General features: G+C 43.4%; 1 protein-coding gene across 1 annotated transcript in view; it reads right to left on the reverse strand.

Annotated features, from left to right (window-relative positions):
* The window catches only part of LOC134965156 (sialic acid-binding Ig-like lectin 13), a 265,550-nt gene that overhangs the window by 5,803 nt on the left and 237,449 nt on the right, over window positions 1–22,298 (reverse strand). The window contains exon 9 of the mRNA XM_063941678.1: window positions 11,884–12,141. Within this exon, the coding sequence (XP_063797748.1) occupies window positions 11,884–12,141 (258 nt within the window). The remainder of the gene's footprint in view (window positions 1–11,883; window positions 12,142–22,298) is intronic.

The raw sequence follows: 22,298 nt of genomic DNA on the forward strand, positions 1-22,298 counted from the left end.
TGAGGGGAATGACCTGACTCAGGCTGGCAGTGTCTGAACTGACTTCACGTGTGGCAAGTTCAAAGGGCATCAGAACCTTGCACAACGTTGAAATCATTCTCCACTGCACTTGAGACAGGTGCATTCCATCTCCTATATCGTGCTCAATTGTATAGGCTTGAATGGCCTTTTGCTGCTCCTCCAACCTCTGAAGCATATAGAGGGTTGAATTCCACCTCGTTACCACTTCTTGCTTCAGATGATGGCAGGGCAGGTTCAGTAGTTTTTGGTGGTGCTCCAGTCTTCTGTACGTGGTGCCTGTACGCCGAAAGTGTCCCGCAATTTTTCTGGCCACCGACAGCATCTCTTGCACGCCCCTGTCGTTTTTAAAAAAATTCTGCACCACCAAATTCAAGGTATGTGCAAAACATGGGACGTGCTGGAATTTGCCCATATTTAATGCACACACAATATTGCTGGCGTTGTCCGATGCCACAAATCCACAGGAGAGTCCAATTGGGGTAAGCCATTCCGCGATGATCTTCCTCAGTTGCCGTAAGAGGTTTTCAGCTGTGTGCGTATTCTGGAAAGCGGTGATACAAAGCGTAGCCTGCCTAGGAAAGAGTTGGCGTTTGCGAGATGCTGCTACTGGTGCCGCCGCTGCTGTTCTTGCGGCGGGAGTCCATACATCTACCCAGTGGGCTGTCACAGTCATATAGTCCTGACCCTGCCCTGCTCCACTTGTCCACATGTCCGTGGTTAAGTGGACATTGGGTACAACTGCATTTTTTAGGACACTGGTGAGTCTTTTTCTGACGTCCGTGTACATTCTCGGTATCGCCTGCCTAGAGAAGTGGAACCTAGATGGTATTTGGTAACGGGGGCACACTGCCTCAATAAATTGTCTAGTTCCCTGTGAACTAACGGCGGATACCGGACGCACGTCTAACACCAACATAGTTGTCAAGGACTCAGTTATCCGCTTTGCAGTAGGATGACTGCTGTGATATTTCATCTTCCTCGCAAAGGACTGTTGAACAGTCAATTGCTTACTGGAAGTAGTACAAGTGGGCTTACGACTTCCCCTCTGGGATGACCATCGACTCCCAGCGGCAACAACAGCAGCGCCAGCAGCAGTAGGCGTTACACGCAAGGATGCATCGGAGGAATCCCAGGCAGGAGAGGACTCGTCAGACTTGCCAGTGACATGGCCTGCAGGACTATTGGCATTCCTGGGGAAGGAGGAAATTGACACTGAGGGAGTTGGTGGGGTGGTTTGCGTGAGCTTGGTTACAAGAGGAAGGGATTTACTGGTCAGTGGACTGCTTCCGCTGTCACCCAAAGTTTTTGAACTTGTCACTGACTTATTATGAATGCGCTGCAGGTGACGTATAAGGGAGGATGTTCCGAGGTGGTTAACTTCCTTACCCCTACTTATTACAGCTTGACAAAGGGAACACACGGCTTGACACCTGTTGTCCGCATTTCTGGTGAAATACCTCCACACCGAAGAGCTGATTTTTTTGGTATTTTCACCTGGCATGTCAACGGCCATATTCCTCCCACGGACAACAGGTGTCTCCCCGGGTGCCTGACTTAAACAAACCACCTCACCATCAGAATCCTTCTGGTCAATTTCCTCCCCAGCGCCAGCAACACCCATATCCTCCTCATCCTGGTGTACTTCAACACTGACATCTTCAATCTGACTATCAGGAACTGGACTGCGGGTGCTCCTTCCAGCACTTGCAGGGGGCATGCAAATAGTGGAAGGCGCATGCTCTTCACGTCCAGTGTTGGGAAGGTCAGGCATCGCAACCGACACAATTGGACTCTCCTTGTGGATTTGGGATTTCAAAGAACGCACAGTTCTTTGCGGTGCTTTTGCCAGCTTGAGTCTTTTCAGTTTTCTAGCGAGAGGCTGAGTGCTTCCATCCTCATGTGAAGCTGAACCACTAGCCATGAACATAGGCCAGGGCCTCAGCCGTTCCTTGCCACTCCGTGTGGTAAATGGCATATTGGCAAGTTTACGCTTCTCCTCCGACAATTTTATTTTAGGTTTTGGAGTCCTTTTTTTTCTGATATTTGGTGTTTTGGATTTGACATGCTCTGTACTATGACATTGGGCATCGGCCTTGGCAGACGACGTTGCTGGCATTTCATCGTCTCGGCCATGACTAGTGGCAGCAGCTTCAGCACGAGGTGGAAGTGGATCTTGATCTTTCCCTAATTTTGGAACCTCAACTTTTTTGTTCTCCATATTTTATAGGCAGAACTAAAAGGCACCTCAGGTAAACAATGGAGATGGATGGATTGGATACTAGTATACAATTATGGACGGACTGCCACGGTTAGGTGGTATAAAAAAACCACGGTTAGGTGGTATATATTGTAATACAATTATGGATGGACGGACTGCCTGCCGAGTGCCGACACAGAGGTAGCCACAGCCGTGAACTACCGCACTGTACACTGGTTGATAAAGAGATAGTAGTATACTCGTAACAACTAGTATGACTGACTATGACGGTATAAAGAATGAAAAAAAAACCACGGTTAGGTGGTATATATTGTAATACAATTATGGATGGACGGACTGCCTGCCGAGTTCCGACACAGAGGTAGCCACAGCCGTGAACTACCGCACTGTACACTGGTTGATAAAGAGATAGTAGTATACTCGTAACAACTAGTATGACTGACTATGACGGTATAAAGAATGAAAAAAAAACCACGGTTAGGTGGTATATATTATAATACAATTATGGATGGACGGACTGCCTGCCGACTGCCGACACAGAGGTAGCCACAGCCGTGAACTACCGCACTGTACACTGGTTGATAAAGAGATAGTAGTATACTCGTAACAACTAGTATGACACTATGACGGTATAAAGAATGAAAAAAAAACCACGGTTAGGTGGTATATATTATAATAATACAATTATGGATGGACGGACTGCCTGCCGAGTTCCGACACAGAGGTAGCCACAGCCGTGAACTACCGCACTGTACACTGGTTGATAAAGAGATAGTAGTATACTCGTAACAACTAGTATGACTGACTATGACGGTATAAAGAATGAAAAAAAAACCACGGTTAGGTGGTATATATTGTAATACAATTATGGATGGACGGACTGCCTGCCGAGTTCCGACACAGAGGTAGCCACAGCCGTGAACTACCGCACTGTACACTGGTTGATAAAGAGATAGTAGTATACTCGTAACAACTAGTATGACACTATGACGGTATAAAGAATGAAAAAAAAACCACGGTTAGGTGGTATATATTATAATACAATTATGGATGGACGGACTGCCTGCCGACTGCCGACACAGAGGTAGCCACAGCCGTGAACTACCGCACTGTACACTGGTTGATAAAGAGATAGTAGTATACTCGTAACAACTAGTATGACACTATGACGGTATAAAGAATGAAAAAAAAACCACGGTTAGGTGGTATATATTATAATACAATTATGGATGGACGGACTGCCTGCCGAGTGCCGACACAGAGGTAGCCACAGCCGTGAACTACCGCACTGTACACTGGTTGATAAAGAGATAGTAGTATACTCGTAACAACTAGTATGACTGACTATGACGGTATAAAGAATGAAAAAAAAACCACGGTTAGGTGGTATATATTATAATACAATTATGGATGGACGGACTGCCTGCCGACTGCCGACACAGAGGTAGCCACAGCCGTGAACTACCGCACTGTACACTGGTTGATAAAGAGATAGTAGTATACTCGTAACAACTAGTATGACACTATGACGGTATAAAGAATGAAAAAAAAACCCACGGTTAGGTGGTATATATTATAATACAATTATGGATGGACGGACTGCCTGCCGACTGCCGACACAGAGGTAGCCACAGCCGTGAACTACCGCACTGTACACTGGTTGATAAAGAGATAGTAGTATACTCGTAACAACTAGTATGACACTATGACGGTATAAAGAATGAAAAAAAAACCACGGTTAGGTGGTATATATTATAATACAATTATGGATGGACGGACTGCCTGCCGACTGCCGACACAGAGGTAGCCACAGCCGTGAACTACCGCACTGTACTGTGTCTGCTGCTAATATAGACTGGTTGATAAAGAGATAGTATACAACAATATACTACTATACTGGTGGTCAGGCACTGGTCACCACTAGTCACACTGGCAGTGGCACTCCTGCAGCAAAAGTGTGCACTGTTTAATTTTAAATTAATATAATATTATGTACTCCTGGCTCCTGCTATAACAACCTGCAGTGCTCCCCAGTCTCCCCCACAATTATTATAAGCTTTTATACATTGATGTGCAGCACACTGGGCTGAGCTGAGTGCACACAGACTGAGTCACACTGTGTGACTGCTGTGTATCGTTTTTTTCAGGCAGAGAACGGATATAGCAGAGAACGGATATATTAAATAAAAGTTAACTTAACAACAACTGCACTGGTCACTGTGGTAAACTCTGTCTGCACAATCTCTCTCTCTCTCTCTCTCTTCTAATCTATTCTAATGGAGAGGACGCCAGCCACGTCCTCTCCCTATCAATCTCAATGCACGTGTGAAAATGGCGGCGACGCGCGGCTCCTTATATAGAATCCGAGTCTCGCGAGAATCCGACAGCGTCATGATGACGTTCGGGCGCGCTCGGGTTAACCGAGCAAGGCGGGAAGATCCGAGTCGCTCGGACCCGTGAAAAAAAAAGTGAAGTTCGTGCGGGTTCGGATTCAAAGAAACCGAACCCGCTCATCTCTAGTTATTATGGTACCTCATTCCAGGGTGTTTACACCGAATATATCCTGACACCTCTAACCACTGCTAGAGACAATGTGGACAAATAGGTTCCTTTTTCTACATCTGGTGGACATGTCCACATACTGTATTGCTCCTTTCTGGTCGACGGTCCAATCCCTTATTTCTTTATTAATCTCCCTTAATATTCCCCTTACCACAGCCTCATTGCTTCTGTGTGCCACGGCCTGCCAATTATCCAAATACGAGAATAAATTAGTCCTACATATCTCTTGTGCCGCTAAATATCAAATTGCTAGGTCATGGAAGCAGTCACTCCCTCCAACCCATCAACAGTTTCTCAACCGCATCTGGTTTGGGGCCAATAGTAACATAGTAACATAGTAACATAGTATCTGAGGTTGAAAAAAGACAATTGTCCATCGAGTTCAACCTATTTGTGGTGTCCTCTGCATGATGATTTGACTAAATAGTAACTATAATGCATGACTATGCACCATACCCCTGGATATCCTTATCCAATAGGAATTTATCTAACCCATTCTTAAAGGTGTGGACAGATTCCGCCATTACAACTCCCTCGGGCAGGGAATTCCAAACACGTATTGTCCTTACCGTGAAAAAGCCTTTACGCCGTATTGTGCGGAATCTCCTCTCCTCTAACCTGAGCGAGTGTCCACGAGTCCTCTGTGTTGATCTAACCAAAAACAGGTCCCGCGCAAGCTCTGAGTATTGTCCCCTTATATATTTGTAGATGTTGATCATATCCCCTCTTAGTACTGTATATAATAAGTCTCCAAACTACACGGTGGACAAGTTTCTTGCAGTATGGTTGCCATGGTACAATTCTCAGGGTGCAATCCCTCCTGGCCTTTCCTAACCACTTACTCACTGTTTCCATTACCCAAGGGCGTGCAGTTTCACACCTGTTCTGTCCACTGCTCAGTTATCCATTTTTGCCAACATTAGTGATGCGGCCTATTACGTTGGTAAAGCTGCTCTTGACTTTGCACTGTTATCCTCTAAGGCTTCGTCTGTATCCATTACAGCTTGCAGCGTTGAGTGGCTCCGCTCATGAAAGGCGGATACAGACTCCAAGAAAGCCCCGGAAGCCCTCCCATACACGGGCAAGTTCCTCTTTGGTCCAGCGCTGGACAAGATTATTGAGAAACTAGCAACATCTAAGATGGCTCATCTGCCTTCAGCTTCCTCAGGAAGACCTCGGACTTTGTACTTTTGGACTTGTTTCGTTCACAAGGCAAACCCAAAGGTCAGTCCTTCCCACACTTTAATTAGCGCAGGCAAGGCCTCCAAACCCAAGGACAAGCAGGCTTGGGTCGCCAGACGTCCTACTACCAAACCTGAGGATAAACCCTTAGCCTGATGGGACGGGCCTCCCGCTGGCAGACCCCAGGGCGGGAGGCCGGCTTATTCAGTTTGTCCAGGGATGGAGTCTTATCACAACCGACTCCTGGGTCCAAGAAGTGGTCTCTTATAAGTACACTCTCTCAGTCCTGAGACTTCCCAGACAGTACTTCCCTACCTCTCTGTCACCGGATCCTGGCAAAGCACAGGCATTGCAGGGAGTTATTCTCTCCTTACTGCAGTCTGGAGTGGTCATCCCTATGCCACAACATCAACAGGGTCAAGGGTTCTATTCTACACTGTTTTAGGTTCATAAACAAAAATGAGTCTTACCGTCCCATTCTGAATCTAAGATGCTAAACAAGTACCTTAGAGTACCCAAGCTCTGTATGGAAACTCTCTGCTCAATTGTACTAGCAATGATACCTTGGGATTATATGGTTTCCCTGGACATCCAGGATGCGTACCTGCATGTAATTAGAGCACCCTGCAACCAACGGTTCCTCTGGTTTGTTATTCTCCAACAGCATTGATCCATCCTGTGGCAGTTCTGCAGCGCTTGATCTGTCCCTTGTGAATGGCAACATGCCTGCACACTGTGTTCCTGGGGCCAGGGGATGTGATGGCGCTGCTTCCGCGCACGTGTCCCCAGGGCGGCGGGCTGTGGGTGAACCGCAGGGAATATGCAGCTACGGGTGTGCACTCCCTGACTGCTGCAGAGGGAGGGAGCGCTGGCTGTATTGTTCCATCCCATCTGCAGTGCTGTCCTCCACACTGTGTTCCTGGGGCGGCAGGCTGGTGGTGAGCCGCAGGCAATGGGTATTGGTCAGTGTGTGGTTCGTGTGGTGGGCCGCTGAACATAATCCCCGCTGCCTCCCTGGCACCTTTCCCCCCCCAGTGGCTGTATGCGGCAAGCAGTGGAATGGGGGTGCATAAGGGAGATGGTCCCGGCGTGGGGTATAAGGGGGTACGCATGGTGTGCACCCGGCAGAGGTGTGGGTCCCGTCCACCTGCTGCTTCCATGTATCCTCAGTATACCCTGTCTGTATACCTGACTCTGCTGCTGCCATAGCCCATGGAGATGCATTAGCCTCCGCCCAGCGCTGTGACTCCGCCCAACGTTAGAGGCCCAGGCACAGAGTCACAGATCTGGGCTATTATATAGGAGAGGATTTTATGATTTTATTGTCTGTTATTTAATAAATGTATTATAATTTACATTCAGTAAGCCGTTCTGTTTGCTAGCGCTGGTGTATATATAATTGTATCTTTCTGCCTTTACTTAGGGAACTGATCTTCCCTACACCAGCTGCTGTTGATAGCGCACCTAGAAATCTATTTACTCCTTTCAGGGCAGTTGGTCCCCAGCAGAAAGAACTCTCCCGATCAATGTACTAGAGCTCCGAGCAGTTTACAGGGCTCTTCAAATGGCTAAAGACTTCCTTCACGGTTCGCCAGTGCAAGTCCAGTCGGCCTCCACAAATTAGCAAGGCGGCACTCAAAGTGTGGCAGCCAAGCAGAAAGTGTCATGGATTCTCGTCTGGGCAGAAATCCATCTTTCAGCCATCTCGGCCATCTTCATTCCAGGAGTCCTCAACTGGGAGGCAGACTTCTCAATTGCCAAGATGTCCACGCCAGAGAGGGGTCTCTCCACCCAGACATCTTTCAAATCCTGGTACGCAAATGGGGTTTGCCAGCCGTGGCTTTCATGGCCTTCAGACACAACCACAAGGTTCTAGTGTACAGGGCCAGGACAATAGATCCAGAAGCGACCTTCATGGATGCAATTACAGTTCCATGGAACTTCCCTCCGGCATATCCATGGAACATATCTCTTCACTCCAGTATCTGTCATTCTCAGAGTACAGCGCAAATTCATGGAGGAAGGCAGTACTCCTGGTAGTTCCAGCATGGCCCAGACGCTATTGGTTCTCGGATCTGAGGGATCCCTCCATAGACGAGCCCTTCTTTCTACCTCTTCACTTTCTCAGGGGCCTTGTCTCCATCTGGACCTGCCACATCTGTCTTTGACGGCGTGACTCTTGAGACTTCTCTCCTAAGGGACAAAGGCTTCTCCGGTGCAGTAGTTCAGACTATGCTTCAGGCTCAGAAACCAGCCTCAGCCCAGATATACTACCAGCTATGGCACTCCTACTTCTAGTGGTGTGCTCACCGTGACTACAATCTTAAAATTCTCAGGTTACCTCGGCTGTTAGTCTTCTTACAGGCAGGCCTAGCCATGGGTCTTCGTCTGGCTTCTCTGAAGGTTCAGATCTCGGCTTTCTCCGTCTGATTACAGAAGAGACTGGCTCAATTGCCAGATGTACATACCTTCCTTCAGGGGGTACTGCGAATACATCCTCCATTTGTCCCTCCGGTGACTATGTGGTATTTGTCTGTGGTTCTACAGGCCTTATCTTGGTCCCCTTTCGAACCTTCGTCAGTAAACCTCAAGTGGTTAACCGCAAAAACCCTCTTTCTCCTGGCAATCACCTCAGCACGCAGGGTCTCAGACTTGGGAGCTCTCTCATGACGCTCGCCATTTTTAATTTTTTACCAGGACCAGGTAGTCCTTAGAACAAGAAAAGGATACTTACCTAAGGTAGTATCTACATTTCATATTAACAAACCCATTGTGGTACCGGCCTTTCAGGAATCCAGCCTCTCACAAGAGGAAGCATTATTAGATGTGGTCCATGCTCTCCGGATCTACATGGGCCATACTGGTTCCCTTCGTAAGATGATTCTTTATTCATCCTTTATGGATTCCTCAAGTGGGGCTGGTCAGCCACTAAACAAACGTTAACACGATGGCTCCGCATGGCCATTTCACAGGTGTATACAGAAGTGGATTTGCCTGTTCCAAGCAGGGCCATATTAACAATGGGGCGGATGGAGCTACAGCTCCAGGTGCCAGATAAAAATAGGCCCATCACCGTGACTGCATGATTCTCAGCTGGTCACATGGTTGCCATAAATCATAAGAATTAAAATTATATTTCTAATTTCTTCACAAAGTGCTGCTTTTTTTCTACTTTTACGTATTTTGGGAGACATTGGGACTTATATTACATGCCCATATGTCACCATCAACACCCACACAGCATTAGCCACACCTCCTCAACTTCTCACAATAGGCCCTGGGTCATTTTCAGCCCCAGACCCATGTGGACCTTAATCCAGTCCTAGTTCCAAGTACAGTCTCTGCTCATTCTACTCGCTCTGTGGGTCCTTCATGGGCAGCATGTGTGGCACATCTGCGGACCAACTCTGCAAGGCAGCTATGAGGTTACTGCCCATATGTTTCTTAGGTTCTATGCCTTTGATACGTTTGCCTCTCAGGATGCAAACTTTGGCCACAATGTTCTCCTATCAGTTTAGGAGCGTTTCCTCCCTATTACAACTGTTTTGGAACTTCCAAAGGTTAAGAGTTAACACTATGGAGACCATGGATCCCGAAGAAGAAAATAGGAGTTTGGGTAAAACTTACCTTTTTTAACTCTCTTTCTTTGAGGTCCATGGGATCCAGAGGCTTCAATTTGTTACTTCTTTGGTTACCAGCTCCCTTCTATATGTGAGAGTGTGTTTCTGTGTGTACCATCCTTCCTTCTCTCTCTCTCCTCTCTAGCTCCTGCTTTGGGCTTGTTACTAAAACTGAAGTGCCTGAGCATGGGGGCGGGGTATGAAGGGGGAGTAGCCTAGTGTATTCTAGGAGGCTCACAAGCTTATTGTTCTGTGTCAGTCCTGGTCTCCACCAGCATCATACCCCAAGGTTAAGAATTAACCCGGTGGATCCCATGGACCTCAAAGAAAGAGAGTTAACAAAGGTAAGTTTTACAATAACTCCTCTTTTTAACTTTTAAACTGTCGGATTTATTATCCAAAAGTTTGGAGACTTTGGAACCCTTAAATCAGTGGTGGTTTATTCCAAACTGCCACTTTTCCAGTTGAGGGGTCCCAAACATATCTGCACACTTGCACCTAGGTATGCTATAGTGCTATATGCAGTAGCATTATCTGTGATCCCTTTTTAATATTTATTTTTTAGGCGTACCGTGTTTTTACATTTGAATTTGAGAAGCCTTTATTAAGGAATATTATAGTCCCATTTCCATGTTGGAGATCTAGAATCCTTGTATACCGTAGATATGCATCTACACATTATACAAGTGCATGAATTACAGTACAGTAGTTCGGCCCATGTGATGTATTCCAACGATGTGTTACCATGGGAAGTCACTTGTCTGAATGTCTGAATATACTGTAACTAGGGATGTGCGCCCCCCCCCCAAATCTCGGATTTTGAGTAGAGATGAGTGGGTTCGGTTTTACTCGGATTTACTCGGTTCTCAAAACAGCATCTTATTGGCTCACAGATGTCTCATGTTTTGGATAGCTAATAAGATGCCGTTTAGAGAACCGAGTAAATCCAAGTAAAACCCGAACCTGCTCATCTCTAGTTTTGGGTCCCTGTTTTGGATGTGTATCTCCTTCATGTTTTGGATCTGTATTTGTTTTAGATCTGTATTTTTTTTTTAATCATAAAAACCGCTAAAATCACAGAATTTTAGCCTGTTGTTATTCCTACAGTATTATTAACTTCAATATCATTAATTTCCAGTCATTTCCAGTCAATTTTGACCACCTCACAGCTCACAATATTGTTTTTATCCAGTTTACGCCAAAAGGTTGTACCAAGGTAGCTGGATGACTAAGCTAAGTGACAGCAGTGGGTGGTACAAACATGTGGAACTTAAACTTCCAACATGGCACATCAAGGAAACAGAATGGCATTACAGTGGCAGACAGGGTGGCAGTTTAAAATACTATACAAATGTTTGTTGTCTACACAAGTAGATAGCAATGCTCCAAACAGCACATAATGCAAAGAAAATAGATGCAAGATAGAATTGTCCTTGGGCCCTTCCACCCACTAGGAATAGTAATTAAACACTGCGGTTTAATGTTGCCAACAGTGTGGCAAAATACGTTTATGCGTAGGAAATAAAATATATTACTATGGGACCACCTTCACCCACAGCTTCACACAATACATGTTTGTGTCTGAAATAGTAATCGAACACTGCGGTTAACTTTCACCAACAGTGTTGCACAATACGTGTATGAGTACGAAATAATAATATACTGCGGTCTGACTGGCAGAGTCACAGTACTTATGAAAATAAAATAAAAAATGTATAGTACACTGGGGTACAGCACACAAAACAAAATAATAATGAATTATATATATATATATATATATATATATATATTAGGCTTTTTGTTTTTAGCTTTTATTATTTTAATTTTACACTGGGGAGGGGCCCCTGGATGGATGCACAGATCACCCCTTTAAGATACAGCAGACAGAGCACCCCACCTGGAATTATACAGCAGACAGATCACCCCTTTCAGAAACAGCAGACAGAGCACCCGCCCCACGCCAGACACAGTACTGAGACGGACACGTCCATCCAGTGCACTCTTCACAGCCGGAGTAAATATGGCGCCAATCCCCGAGGAGCTTTATAGAATCCAAAACTCGAGAGAAACCAACAGCGGGATAATGATGCTTGGCCTAGATTTGGGATCCGAGTAAGGCAGGATGTCCCGAGCCGGACTTGGATCCGGACTCAGATTGCAAAGTTCGGGTGGGTACAGGTCACCTGCTCATCCCTAAATGTAACTTTACAATTAAACATATCTACTGTAAAACAACGACTTTCAAATTACTTTATACAGAAGTAAAAGTATAAGTAGTACCTGGTTTTCTGTTGATTTGGATACGGGTTTCACTGGACCCATACTTGTTCCTTGCTAAGCACCTGTAGATACCTGCCTCTGAGGATGTTATTTTTACCAGTAACCATGTAATTCCTTCAGCAATTCTATTGTTTGAGTCTTTATGTTCCCCCTTTATCCAGCTCAGAACAGCTGCTGGGTTACTGTCCACAGAGCAGTTTATAGACAGACCTCCGTCTTCATTTGTGATCACAGACTGGCTTGCTTCAAGTGGTCCACCTAGAAACAGAGAGTCAAACTGGCTTTATAAAGAATGGACAAAATAGTATTATTCCAGAACACAAGGACCAAGAGAAATAGCAAGAAAAATATGTAGGGCCTGCTTCTGCATCAGACACAAGTGCAAATGTCTGACGGCCTGCACCCATCTTCAAGGGGAACAAGAATACTAACTGAACAGTTTGGATGCTTCATCAAGAGCTATTTAAACTAACAAAGGGGGGCAGTGAACCAAATAGGAATAAAGAAATCTGCTCCCCCAACACAGAGGTATTGTTTCTGCAGGCAAAGGGAATAGGAAGCATATCCACAGCAACAGAAAATAATTCAGATCAAAACCAAATAAAAATAGGCAGAGAGAAGAACATAGCTAGGAACAGAAAAAGCACAAACAAAACTCTAAAAGCTATGTGTGCAAATGCTAGGAGCTTAGGGAATAAAATCCCAGAACTAACTGCAATAATGACAAGGGATGATCTAGACATTGTGGCAATTACAGAGTCATGGTACAATGAAAATCATGACTGGGACATAGCTATACCAGGATATACTTTGTTTAGGAAGGACAGAATTGGAAAAATTGGAGGAGGGGTAGCAATGTATGTAAAAAATGCCATAAATACTACATTAATACAAAGTATTGAAGAAAAAACTGAGGCCCTTTGGGTGACCATAGAAACAGGGGAAAAGTTGATTATTCGTATTGGTGTGATATACAGGCCACCAGGTCAGGAAGAGGAACTTGACAAGAACCTATTGCAGGACATAACTAAAATGGCATTAAAAGGAGAGGTAATAATCATGGGAGACTTTAATCTTCCTGATGTAAACTGGGAGGTGTCTGTTGCTAGTTCCACTAGAAGTAGGAACTTTTTAAATTCCCTTCAGGGAGCATCCCTCCACCAATTGGTGAGGGAGCCCACTCGGAAAGACGCAATATTAGACTTAATACTTACAAATGGAGACAGATTATCGGACGTAAAAGTGGGTGAAAACCTCGGATCCAGTGATCATCAAGCAGTATGGTTCAGCATTAAGACAGAGACTGACTCGTCCCATACAAAAACAAAGGTGTTGGATTTTAGGAAGGCTGATTTTGTAGGGATGGGAAAATGTGTAAGCGATTCTTTGGCAGAGTGGAGGAACTTGGAAACAGTGCAGGAGAGGTGGAAAACATTCAAATGTGCAATATTGAAGGCAACAGACCTTTGTATCAAAACTGTTAGGAAAAACACAAGGAAAAGGAAGCCAGTGTGGTTTGAAAAAGAAGTAGCAAATATTGTGAGAGCAAAAAAGATGGCTTTTAGGAAATATAAGCAGACACAAAATAATGAAGACAAAAAAATATATCTTGTTAGACAGAAGGAGGCAAAGAAGGTAATCAGATGTGCAAAGGCACAAGCTGAGGAGAAAATGGCCCAGTCAGTGGGTAAAGGAGGCAAAACTTTTTTTAGGTATATAAGCGAAAAGAGAAAAACAAAAGGCGGAATTATAAAACTAAAGACGGACACTGGGAGTCTTGTTGAAGGAGACAATTTAATAGCAGATCATCTTAATGATTATTTTTGCTCAGTATTTACTACTGAAAGAGAGGGGAAGGGGCCACAGTTAAGTTGCAGGGATATTCAGGAAAATGAAACAAGTACATTTACAGAGGAGAAGGTCCTAACAGAACTCTCAAAGCTGAAAGTGGACAAATCTATGGGGCCAGATGGGATACATCCAAGGATACTAAAAGAACTTAAAGAGGTGCTGGTAGCACCATTGACAGAATTATTCAACCAGTCATTAGCTACAGGAGAAATTCCAGGGGACTGGAAAAGAGCAAACGTAGTCCCACTGCACAAAAGTGGAAGCAAGGAAGAGGCAAACAACTACAGACCAGTGAGTCTTACATCAGTAGTAGGGAAATTGATGGAAACACTCTTAAAAGAAAGATGTGTAGATCATCTCAAATCCGGCAATTTACTGGATCCCAAACAGCATGGATTCACTGGGGGGAGATCATGTCAAACAAATCTTATTGAATTTTTTGATTGTGTGACTAAAGTGATGGATAAAGGTGGAGCCATGGATATAGCTTATCTAGACTTTAGTAAGGCTTTTGATACAGTTCCACATCGCAGACTGCTAAATAAACTTGAAAGTTTGGGATTGGATATTAGGATTATTGAATGGATAAGATCTTGGTTGAAGGATAGAAAACAGAGAGTTGTGGTAAATGGAGTGCATTCACAGGAGGGAAATGTTACCAGTGGAGTACCCCAGGGATCTGTACTTGGACCAGTGCTTTTTAATATCTTTATTGGTGACATTGCAAATGGCATTAAAGGGAAAGTATGCCTTTTTGCAGATGACACAAAGGTATGCAACAGGGTAGACACACCAGGTGGGGTAAAACAAATGATTGAGGATCTAAGTAGACTAGAGGAATGGTCAAGAGTCTGGCAATTACAGTTTAATGCCCAAAAATGCAAAATCATGCACTTGGGTCTCAAAAATCCTAAAGCTAAATACAGTATTAATGGCACTATACTGAAAACTACTGAGGAGGAAAGGGATCTAGGAGTCACTATTTCAGATGACTTAAAAGCAGGTAAGCAATGTAACAAGGCAATGAGGAAGGCTAGTCAGATGCTTGGCTGCATTGGGAGAGGAATCAGCAGCAGAAAGAAAGAAGTAATAATGCCACTGTATAGGTCATTGGTACGGCCTCATCTAGAATACTGTATTCAGTTCTGGAGGCCATATCTTCAAAAGGATATTAATACATTAGAAACTGTACAAAGGAGGGCAACTAAAATGGTGCATGGCCTACATCACAAAACATACCCAGAAAGACTAAGAAATCTCAATATGTATAGTTTGGAGCAGAGAAGGTAAAGGGGGGACATGATAGAAACTTTCAAATATATGAAGGGTTTTAACAAAGTCCAGGAGGGAAACATTCTCCAAATGAAGAGAAGCAATAGGACACGAGGACATGCACTGAGACTGGAGGGGGGGGAGGTTCAGGGGAAATTTGCGGAAAAATTATTTCACAGAAAGGGTAGTGGACAAGTGGAATAGCCTCCCATCAGAGGTGGTAGAGGCTAAGACAGTAGAGCAATTTAAACATGCATGGGATAGACATAAGGATATCCTTACAAAGAAATAAGGATCAAATAAGGTTAGTGATAAAAAAAAATAATATTAAAAAAAAAAAAAAAAGGGGCAGACTAGATGGGCCAAGTGGTTCTTATCTGCCGACAAATTCTATGTTTCTATGTTTCTATAAATGCAAAGGAATGGGCAACTGAGCGTGTGCTGGATCAGGAATACGCACATGGACGGAGATTGCTAGATGGTTCTGATAGATATGTTCATCAATGGACCCTATTTTAAACAAGCATTTCTTGTTTTTAACCAATAGGTGGGATTGGTTTCCACATGCAGTTGTACGTATGTTCAGCATATGCGGGCAGATTCCCACATTAGCACAATGAGGTTAGTAGGCTGCCTGGACCGAACAGTAAAGTGTGCGCAAATGTATCTGGCTCACAATCAGCCCCATAATGGCCCTCATTCTGAGTTGTTCGCTCGTTAGTGTTTTTCGCAATGGAGCGATTTGTCACAAACTGCGCATGCGCAATGTTCGCAGTGCATCTGCGCCAAGTAAATTTGCAAAAAAGTTTGGTATTTTACTCACGGCTTAACGAAGAAATTTCTTCATTATGGTGATTGGAGTGTGATTGACAGGAAGTGGGAGTTTCTGGGCGGAAACTGACCGTTTTATGGGTGTGTGCGGAAAAACGCTGCCGTTTCTGGGAAAAACGCGGGAGTGGCTGGAGAAACGGGGGAGTGTCTGGCAAACGCTGGGTGTGTTTGTGACGTCAAACCAGGAATGAAACTGACTGAACTGATCGCAGTGTAGGAGTTAAGTCTGGAGCTACTCAGAAACTGCTAAGAAATTTCTATTCGCAATTCTGCTAATCTTTCGTTCGCAATTCTGCAAAGCTAAGATTAACTCCTAGTAGGCGGCGGCTTAGCGTGTGCAATGCTGCTAAAAGCAGCTAACGAGTGAACAACTCGGAATGAGGGCCATATGCACTGTTTTCAGAAAGTTTTGAGCGTTATAAATGGATCTGAAAATGTTCTCACCTAATTGAAAATATTTTCATATAAACGTCCATACTTGTTCATCTACTATATTCAATATATATACAGTGGGGATCGAAAGTTTGGGCACCCCAAGCAAAAATTCATTTTAATGTGCAAAAAGAAGCCAAGGAAAGATGGAAAAATCTCCAAAAGGCATCAAATTACAGATTAGACATTCTTATAACATGTCAAAAAAAGTTTGATTTTATTTCCATCATTTACACTATCAAAAGAACAGAAAACAAAAACTGTAATCTGCAAAAGTTTGGGCACCCTGCAGAGTTAATACCTTGTACTGCCCCCTTTGGCAAGTATCGCAGCTTGTAAACGCTTTTTGTAGCCAGCCAAGAGTCTTTCAATTCTTGTTTGAGGTATCTTCGCCCATTCTTCCTTACAAAAGTCTTCCAGTTCTTTGAGATTCCTGGGCTGTCTGTGACGCACTGCTCTTTTAAGGTCTATCCATAGATTTTCAATTATGTTGAGGTCAGAAGATTGTGAAGGCCATGGCAAAACCTTCAGTATATGCCTCTTGATGTAATCCACCGTGGATTTTGAGGTGTGTTTAGGATCATTATCCATTTGTAGAAGCCAGCCTTTCTTTAACTTCAGCTTTTTCACAGATGGCATCAAGTTAGCGTCCAAAATTTGCTGGAATCTTATTGAATCCATTTTTTCTTCTACTCGTGAAATGTTCCCTGTGCCACTGGCTGCAATACAACCCCAAAGCATGATTGATCCACCCCCATGCTTAACAATTGGACAGAGGTTCTTTTCATTAAATTCTGTGCCCTTCCTTCTCCAAACGTACCTTTGCTCATTCCGACCAAAAAGTTCTATTTTAACCTCTTCGGTCCACAGAACTTTATTCCAAAATGCATCAGGCTTGTCTATATGTTCATTTGCAAACTTCAAACGCTGATTTTTGTGGTGAGGATGTAGAAGAGGTTTTCTTCTGATGACTCTTCCATGAAGACCATATTTGTACAAGTATATCTTTATAGTGGAATAGTGTACCACAACTCCAGTGTCTGCCAGATCTTCCTGGAGGGATTGTGCAGTCAAACGTGGATTTTGACTTGCTTTTCTCACAATACTGCGAGCTGTTCTGTCTGATATTTTTCTTGGTCTTCCAGATCTTGCTTTAACTTCCACTCTTCCTGATTACTGCCATTTCTTAAGTATATTCCGATCAGTGGATATGGGCATCTGATAATGCTTTGCTATCTTCTTATAGCCTTCTTCTGCTTTGTGATCGTCAACTATTCTCAGTTTCAGTGTTCTACACAACTGCTTAGAGGAACCCATGGTGCTGATTGTTGGAGCAAGGTCAGATAAGGTCTGGGCTTTTAAAACCTTTGAGATTGACATCACCTGGTCTTTCCAGACGATGATTGAGAACAATCCATGACACTGCCAGGTCTCAGCTGTCCAAAGGGGGCATTACAAGGTATTAACTCTGCAGGGTGCCCAAACTTTTGCAGACGCTATTTTTTGTTTTCTGTTCTTTTGATAGTGTAAATGATGGAAATAAAATCAAACTTTTTTTGACATGTTATAAGAATGTCTAATCTGTAATTTGATGCATTTTGGAGATTTTTCCATCTTTCCTTGGCTTCTTTTTGCACAATAAAATGGATTTTTTCCCTGGGGTGCCCAAACTTTCGATCCCCACTGTATATATCTAGTCTGTATGCCACTGGTATATCCCATTTACAATGTTAGTTTTAGAAGCAAGTTTGAAAGCTCCAAATCATGTCTGGCTGTAGCGTATTGGATGACACTTTATTATGGAAAGGTCTGTCCTTTGGTGCTAGTCATCCTTTCCAAATAATTATATATAACAATTGTTTAAATGAAATCTGAGAGCACACAATGTTATGATGCTTTATGATAAATGGTCAAATCAGCCAGTGCTCAGGAGACCGGCACGGAACACAGACAGCCAGCATCCTGAAGGTAAGTATTAGAGTGGATGTTAGGGTTAGTACCGGGGGGAGGGGGGTGGCGGGTTTGGGTTAGGCACTAGGGGGGTGGTTAGCCATAGCTGCCACCACCCAAGATTTAGCCCTAAACTCCGCCCCCTAGGTTTTTCCCTAGCCACCACCCCAGGAGACTTAGGGTGGGGACGGAGGTTAGTGTATTTAACCCCCCCCCCCCCCCCCCCCCCGAGGTGTCAGGATTCTTGGTTTCGCTTTGCCACGGTCAGCCATGTGACTGCCGGCGTCTCAAACTCAAACAGTAAATCAAACAGTAATATCTGTTAAACTGTACCTTTATAGTTTATAGCTTTTGTCGTCTGCTGGTAAAATATCACACCTGCACATACATAATTTCCATCAGCATCCTTTTAAATCTAACCAGCCAAGTGATACTGAGTAAACCTGACTACTATGTGATCATGAAACCTGGCGACTGAGATACTGTTAACTCTCCAGTTTAAAATAGTTCTGATGGGAAGTCTCTGAAATGCAGTCCTGATAACTATTGAACATGCAGAGAATGGCCGATATAAGCTAATAAGTGTTGGAGGCTGTTACACTGTTCTGTTGGTGGTGTGAGTGAGGGTTTCTCTCCAGGAAACACATGTGAGGCCTGAGTCTTGCCTGTGTCCATAAAGTAGCTTAAAATAACATATTGTCAACCAATATACGGTACCGTGTACTAGGGCAACCACAGCTGTGCAGGAAAGAGATTTTGAGGGATAGTCAACATCGTGAGAATGTTAGCTCTGGTGTCAAGTAACTGCGCTGTCTAAAGTCATTCAATAACCTGTGATGGAATGTAAAGTTGGAAGATGTGAATAAAGTCCTAACCCTTATATTTTCATTAGGAGAGGTGTCCAGCTTCTCCTGCTGTATCAACCTCCATATGTCTGGTGATTCACCTGCAGAAGACTGAAGTGAGAGAAACTGAGGTAGAGGCAGGTAGCTCAGGAATGTTCCACACTGCTGTGTCATTGAGACAATAAACCTACATCGCCCACCAGGCAAGCAGGGGCTTACATATGTAATGGGGATTCTCTACCCAAATTATTAAGCACATAACTGAAACCTCTAACAGCCTGTATCCAGCTCTAGAAGGAATCAGGGATGTGTAGTGCTGCCGTTTTAAAACCACTCATCTTTATAGATGTGATTATGGGGCGGTTCTGAATTGGAGGAATGTGGAATTGTGGACGGTTCTTATGGATTTCAGCTTAGTACTCATGGGGCAAAGAAATAAATTGGGGACTGCGCATGCAGCAAATCAGACTTAAGTACACGAATGTACCACACTATATATGAAATGGTGTTTGTGGGTGGTGATTGGGCACCATCCATGCGATCACACAGAACTCATCCATCTCATGGGAATGCCATGGAGTCATGGATTTGTCGGGCAATTCAGTGCTCATCCACAGTGTGCATATGGAGAAGGGTTGTCTGTATCAGACGAATCTCTTGCACCCAGCACGGGAATGGTGTAAGAAGTCCCAACACTAATTGTGACAGCTACAGACATAAGAACAATGGGTGGTGCGAGCTACCACATGCAGTTTGAAAGATTTTAAGTATACATAGCGGGATACTCGCATAATGTAGTAATGAGACATCTGAATTTTTTCTTATGCAATGGTGCTAAATTACATTTAGTCTAGTTAATGATGGAGAAAAGGTTTTGAGACCGCATTGGACCTAATTTATCAAGAGATGAATAGCTAATTGATTCATTATGTACCAACATACTGGCTATAGCTATGAGCAAATTTGTATTAGCTCTTGGTTGGTGGTGCTCCCAGATAATTAGTCCAAGTAGACTATACAAGAAGGGATTTTTACGTAATATGCAAAAGGAAGGGGACTAAATGCCTTTTCCAGGGCACACTTATAAATTCATAAATAGATATATGGTTAAAAATTAGCTTTTAATTCATACTTTTTAAAACAAAAATACATATAACAGGTTGCGTTGCGGCATAACCTTGCCAATTTTTAAAACTAAATTGGATTTAGCGTAAATCAATAAAAAAACGTGTATAGCGAAAATATGACAAAAATATATAAATTGATATCCGGAGACCAGACTCTCATAAATGTATCTGTAAATAGGGTTTATTGGATGGTCTGATCGTCCTATTCATCACCACACAAAATTAATTCGAACAGGTAACAAAGGTATAAACAAAGTTGTTTTGTTGGAGTTTATATGTGCTCCTTTTTTTGTATTTTACCTAAAACGAGTATCCAAATTTGAGCTCATGAGTAGTAACCCACCAACCAGTCATGTGGGTAACCACCTATCCTGCAAATATTAACAAATGGCAACCTGTTCAAATGCCTCTGATGAATACCAAAACATAGACTATAGGTGGTGCTCCACCAATCAGTTGTGTGGACAGCACCCCTTCAACACCAGTTGTTATGTAGGTGTAAAAATCATGCAGAGCATACAGTCAAATGAATATAATTCAAATTGCAGAAATGTAATGTAATTGCTCAAAGTGTGCGTACACTGTACTATCTATTCAACCTACTATTATATATGCATTCACGATTAAACATCAAGATTAAATACACTGGGGTAAATTTACTAACATTCGTAATTTTCGGAAAAAGGTCAAAGTTCAATCACGAATGACATCGAAAGTGTAAAATTGCAACTTTTTAAATTTATTACGACTAATTTACTAAGCTGTCGTATTCTGCATTTTCGTTTTTTCCGATGTCGATGTCATTCGTGTTTTTTTTACTGTTTTTTACGGCAGTGATTAGCAAAACACTGCCGACTTTATCACAATGAATCTCGGCCGGATCTGTGTGCAAAAAGTTCCCACCATTGGTGCTGGTTTTAAAAATACGGGGGACCCCTACTCTTTTTGTCCCCCGTATTTTTGGAACCAGGACCAGGCGCAGAGCCCGATGCTGGTTGCTTAAATATGGGGGAACCCCTGTCATTTTTTCCCCCATATTTCTGCAACCAGGATCGGCTCAAAGAGCCCGAGGCTGGTTATGCTTAGGAGGGGGGACCCCACGCAATTTTTTTTTAGAAAATAAGCACTTTCCCACCCCTTCCCACTGATATACATGCACGGATCTCATGGATCCGTGCATGCCTATCCAATCACGGATCAAAAAAGCAGGTCTGTTTTTTTTTAGCACTTTTTTACGAGTTGCAATTTTTCACGGCAGTGTTTTTTTTTTTTTTTGCTATGCACTTCTTAGTAAATGACCGAGATTCATACTTAAACAGCCGCGTTTTGACCGATGGTGTATTCATTCGTAATTTTTTTCTTGGACTTCCAAAAAAATACGAATGCCCTCATCACTGCCGTGATTTGAGTTTAGTAAATGACCGAGATGACACTTTGAAGAAAAAACGGCATCTCGGTCAAAATCGGGACCTTAGTAAATATACCCCACTGTCTGTGCATTCAACCTTATATTGTATTAGATATACATTCATGATTGCAAATCACAAAATGGAGGGTACATAGCATAGGTATTAATAAAACACAAAAAATGCTGTACCCTTGTTGAAAAAAAGATACAAAGAAAAAAGAGTGTATGGAGGTGAGGAGTCTTCTGCTGTCCTGTATCTGTTTTTTAACATTGAATACTGGGTGAGGGAGACACCTGAAAGAACTCCGCTCTGTTTTGAAAAGTGAAGAGAGGAGCTGGCTTCTGCTTTTTCGTCTTGCTGCACAGGGAACCCTGATTCCTGATGTGCAGCTCAGGGTATCCCAGCTGCTGAAATGAGAGAGCCTGTTCCTATTGAAAGGAAAAATAGAAATAGAGAGAGTGGGCAGGGTTGTAATAAACCTGCTGGCTGGATTAGCCTAGTGCTGCCATGTTTCCTCTGTATGAAGGGCTGCTGAGGTGTGGTGGTGTGAGGAACGATCTCCGGCGTCCATTATCCCCGTGAGAGGAAGTTATACTGTCCTTGGTTGAGAATATTGAATTTTTCCCATCAGTTGTCCTTCCATATTGATATAGTGGGTGCCAATAATATAATACCTCAGCCGAAGTATAGAAAAACGT

The sequence above is a fragment of the Pseudophryne corroboree genome, chromosome 10 (genome assembly GCF_028390025.1).
Source record: "Pseudophryne corroboree isolate aPseCor3 chromosome 10, aPseCor3.hap2, whole genome shotgun sequence".
Lineage (NCBI taxonomy): Eukaryota > Metazoa > Chordata > Amphibia > Anura > Myobatrachidae > Pseudophryne > Pseudophryne corroboree.